Below are 5009 nucleotides of genomic sequence, written 5' to 3' on the forward strand. Positions count from 1 at the left end.
TGATGGTGGTAGCCGTTGCCTGCTGTTGAACAGAGAGGTTCTTAGAGGGTAAAAGGCTGAGTTAGCCAGTCCAGCCATGAACACGGATCTTCTCTACGACTGTCCGCTCTAATGGACGAAACAGGACCTGACAGATACAAGGGTTGAACAGTCACGGAATACAAATGCATTTCACTGCTTTTGAAAAGATTTAGAGTGCTACACTCTCCATGGTCTCAAGCAAATAGTCATGAAGTGTTTGTGTGCGTGAGTGCGTGTTTGTGTGGTTTTGCATGTGTGTGTGTGTGCGTGTGTGTGGGCGCGGGAGTGTGTGTGAGGGTTGAAGGGGCTGTCGGTGGGCGTTTACAGCTGGGTGTGCAACTGCAGGTGTCTTGTGCTGGAAGAGTGGGAGATAGAGAATGGAAGTTGTAGTTTGGGGATTGTAGTTTTAGGACGATGTCTCCTCGCCAAAGTAGGAGAAGCCCTTAAACTCCTCCTGGTTGATCTGTTTGATGATGGCGTCTTCCACAGGAGTGAGCACTGGCTCCTCCCGCGTGAAGTCCTGGTCAAAGTTGTTCACATCCCTTTTGGTTTTCTGCATGAGACAAGAGCAATATGAAGGTTTAAGCCTTTTTTCCCCTCATAAACACAAGTCAAACATCATTTTTCACGCGAAAATGACTGTATCATGCAACTGCTCACTTTGCTGATGTAAACTATACATATAACCTGACAAAAAAAAAACAACAGATGTAAATGTAGAAAACTTTAATACAGAGAGAAATTCAGAACCAGACCCCCTGACAAACAATGGTACAGAATCTCGTAACTGAATAAACACATCAACTAAATGTATACTTCCATAAGTAACAGATACCATAACAGGCCGACAGCAATAACTGACTGACTATCAAATTTGCTTGATTATTATTACACTATGTCCATCAGCGGCCAATAATGGACCTTTTAGATTCTTATCAACCTGCTCCATCACAAGCTGACAGTTTTTGTATGTTAATTACTACTCTTAAGTCATTACTGATACATGTACTCTCTCTGTCTCTCTCACTCTCTCTCTGTCTCTCTCTCTCAGAGGGACTCATTCCACTTTGTTGGCATGAGAATTGGTTGGACAGACAGGCCCCCTTCACACACACTCTAAGAGGCATTCCACACACTCAGAGTAGCCAGGCTCAGTGTCTCTACCTGACAGCTCGACACACTCCCGTCTCTGATGTGCAAAAAAAAAAACCCTTCGACATATCTCAGAAACCCAGTGTTCATGCTGCCAAAAGGCTGAGTGTTACACAAACATGTGGAAGAACTTGGCCTGGGAACCCAGCTACTGTAAGAACCGCTGATAAAACTGTGTTTTATACAGTCTCGCTTCCCATCTGTGGTTAGGCTGTCAACAGGGACACACAAAAACACACACGCGCACACACACACACACACACACACACACATAAAAAAAATAAATAAAAATAGCAACCCACAAACACACACACAGAGACTACTCACAATGCGCGGTTTGAACGGTGGCTTGATTTTTCTCTGCTCCAGAAGAACCCAGTCGATCTCTTTAAAGAAGGGGTGGACTTTAATGGCCTCCTCCAGGCCCTGGGACACCACACAGCCTAGCCGCTTGTTGGGACTCTTGGTCATGAACTGCAGGGCACAAAAAAAAAAAAAGAAAAAGAAAAATGCAGAAAGAATTAGAAAATAAAGAGACACTGAGAGAGAGGACGAGAAAGTTGAAGACGAGAACATGAACTTTTACTGGTCACCGTTTCTCTAATGAGGACTTCGGTTTGAGATCGGGTACAGCTGGACAAATGTGAACAGTGGTCCAGTCAGTGTTTTGATGGTTTGTAATCTTCAGTGAGGTGTTACGGAGGAATTAGGTGCTATTTTTTTTCTGCCTATAAAAAGATGACCTAGGGTGACCATACAGTTGACCACAGTGCCAGTGAGACGGAGCACAGTGTGACACGGCGCGATCCAAGACAAACACGCTGGCTTTCCCACAAGGCTTTGCAAATGGGTCAGGAACAGCCAAAGTAAATGCTGAACATGTGATGGAAAAAAGGCACACAGAGAGGAGCAGAGAGGACACACACACACAAACACACACACACAAGCACACACACACACACACACACACGCAAACACACACATACACACCACGAAGGAAAAAAAAGACTTCAAAAACAAAGACAGCAGGACACGTGACATATATAAACTAATATGGATATCAGCTCTGAACAAAGCGAGATCAGTCTTTCTTTCAAAAAATACACATTTTCATACACACACACACACCACTGATCATGGCTTAAGAGAAGGAAGAGCTCATGCTACATGGGGTCAAGCTCCTTAAATTGAGCTCTGCGAGATTACACAACCCAAAAACCCAGCAGAGAACACAAACAATCTGTTCTTTTCCCACAAGAAGTGTAATAGAAGTGTAATTTCTCCCAGGCCTACTGCTCTCTCTCTCTCTCTCTCTCTCGCTCTCTCTCTATCAGCCAATAGGGTATTCTGAGTTCTTGCCAAATTCTCTGCTTAACTAATCACAACTTACAGAGAGAGAGAGAGAGAGAGACAGAGAGAGAGAAAGAGAAAGAGAGAGAGAGAGAGAGAAAGAGAGAGAGAATGTAAGAAAGAAAACATGAAAGAGAGAGAATGGGTGACAGGAAAAACAAGAGGTGGATAAAAGGGCACAGCAGAATTGTGATGGATAGAGGGAGAAAAAAAAGGAGGAATGGAAGAAGGAAAAGAAACGGGGGGGGGGGTCAGCAGAAAGAGTAGAAGAAATATACACACATACACTGATTAACACCAAACAGACAGGGGGCAGAAGACTTGGAAAGGAGAACAGTTGGGTACAAGAGAGAAAAAAAAAAAAGGGTAGGAAATGAAGTAAAGAAGAAGAATGTGAAATTAACGAACAAAGGGAGATCTAGACTGTAGAAACGCACGGCTTTGAGGATGCTGACGGCCTCTTTGCTGAGCCAGACCGGGTACAGCACGTCGTCATGGAGAATGGACTCAAACAGGTCGTCTTCATTGTCTGCCTCAAACGGAGGCTGTCCCGCCATCATCTCGTACATCAGAACGCCCAGGGCCCACCAGTCCACTGACGGACCGTACTCCAGCTCCTGAAGGATCTGAGAACGCAGAGGGAGAGAGAGAGAGAGGGACAGAGAGAGAGAGAGACAGAGAGAGAGAGAGACAGAGAGAGAGACAGAGAGAGAGAGAGAGAGAGAGGGACAGAGAGAGAGAGAGGGACAGAGAGAGAGACAGAGAGAGAGAGAGAGAGAGGGACAGAGAGAGAGAGAGACAGAGAGAGAGAGGGACAGAGAGAGAGAGAGAGAGAGGGGAAATGTAAATGTGTTCGTTTTATATATATATATATTTCATGTCGTTATATATCTTTGATCTAATGTAATATTGTGTATCCTGAGGATTTGGGGCATTGTATGCATGTATTTTGAAGAATGGTAAATAATTCTTACTCTGAAATAACCAGTTAAGTGGGTTTTTTTTATTATTATTAAATATACATTTTTGTGGCTTTCCGTAAAAACGTGCATGCTTTGTAACATGTACGCCCTAGGCCTTGGAAAGGTCCTATAGCATTTGTAAATGTTTTGAAAAAAAAAAAAACCTGAATTAATGAGGAATTAAAGAATGTGAACTGTGGAAAAAAAAATGTTCTCTTCATCTGTAAGCGCAGTGGATTTACCACTACACTGTTATTACCACCTTCTTTTTCAGAAGGACTCTTAGATGTTGGGAAAATCTTGTTTGTGTGTGTGTGTGTGTGTGTGTGTGTGTGTGTGTGTGTGAGAGGGCGTCGTACCTCGGGGGCGATGTAGTCTGGTGTGCCACAGAAAGTGGTTGTGGTGATACCGTCCAAAATGCCCTCCTTACACATTCCAAAGTCAGCCAACTTACAGTGACCCTCCGCATCCAACAGAATGTTATCCAGTTTGAGATCTCTGCAGAGAGCAAGAGAAGGAAAGAGAGATGCTGAGGGAGATAGGGAGATAGAGAACCAGAACCATGACCTTAGCATTTTGTGGGCTGGCAGATGTCTGTGATCAACAGCCAACCAGGAGCTTACTGACAAACACGCTGCCGTGAGTGATCATGCCAACATAACTTCCAACCTTAATAACGGAGCTGCTATCACCTGCTATCTTGTTACCGCTGGCTGATTCACCGTCATCATGACAAAATGTTGTGACCCTGAACTTTACTCACCCTGGATCAGATGATTATAGGTCAATAATCAGTTCCTACGCAAGTGCTCTGATTCAAGAATTTCAATTTGATTTGGAATAAGAAAAAAAAAAAAAACAACAACAGTGAGGAAATAGAACTGGTATCGAGTTGTGACTATAGGAAACTAAAACCGAGATTTACGGCTAGCACAGATCGCTAACTCTCAATACAGTCTGGCTAATCTGAATATTTCGGTGGAAAATGGCTGTTCAAAAATATTTTGATGAAGTTTCCCGAAAGCCACTCAAAGTCAACCAAATAATTCACTACTAATGTAAGATATTTTGAAAACATGTGCTTTCTATAATATTGAGACTTTTGAAAAGTAACTCTGCATGAAACAGTCTGAACATGCTGAATTAAAACTTATTAACTGAATCTCAGTTGATGCCCCATTATTTAAGTAATTTCTATATTTGGTAATTCCTGGTCACTCCTCTTTAGGTTGTGGAATTTTGGATTTAATTCTCTTTGCTGTAATTTCACTTCCACATCCTCTGGACTGGCGTCAGTTCAAATTCCAATTTAACTTCAGAGAACTGGATTGGAATGAACTTAATTCTGAATTCAGTTCAGTTCAGTTCGAAACTGATCCCAAATCTAAAAGAGGCAGATGTAGGGGATTGGCCAGTCTTGAATTAGCTGTACCAGTCTTAGTGACTTCATCAACATCTCAAAGACTGTTTGGAAAAAGCTGTTAAGGACCGTCACTGCCGCAAACAACTTTCGTCAGATATCTT

At 42.9% G+C, this 5009-nt stretch overlaps 1 protein-coding gene across 1 annotated transcript in view; it reads right to left on the reverse strand.

Annotated features, from left to right (window-relative positions):
- Nucleotides 1–427: 427 nt before the first annotated feature.
- Nucleotides 428–5009, reverse strand: part of prkceb (protein kinase C, epsilon b) — a 63950-nt gene continuing 59368 nt past the window's right edge. Inside the window, exons 12-15 of the mRNA XM_030770432.1 lie at nt 3845–3983; nt 2961–3149; nt 1501–1647; nt 428–574 (exon numbers count right to left, since the gene is read on the reverse strand). Coding sequence (XP_030626292.1) covers nt 428–574; nt 1501–1647; nt 2961–3149; nt 3845–3983 — 622 coding nt within the window. The remainder of the gene's footprint in view (nt 575–1500; nt 1648–2960; nt 3150–3844; nt 3984–5009) is intronic.

The sequence above is a fragment of the Chanos chanos genome, chromosome 4 (genome assembly GCF_902362185.1).
Source record: "Chanos chanos chromosome 4, fChaCha1.1, whole genome shotgun sequence".
Classification (NCBI taxonomy): Eukaryota; Metazoa; Chordata; class Actinopteri; order Gonorynchiformes; family Chanidae; genus Chanos; species Chanos chanos.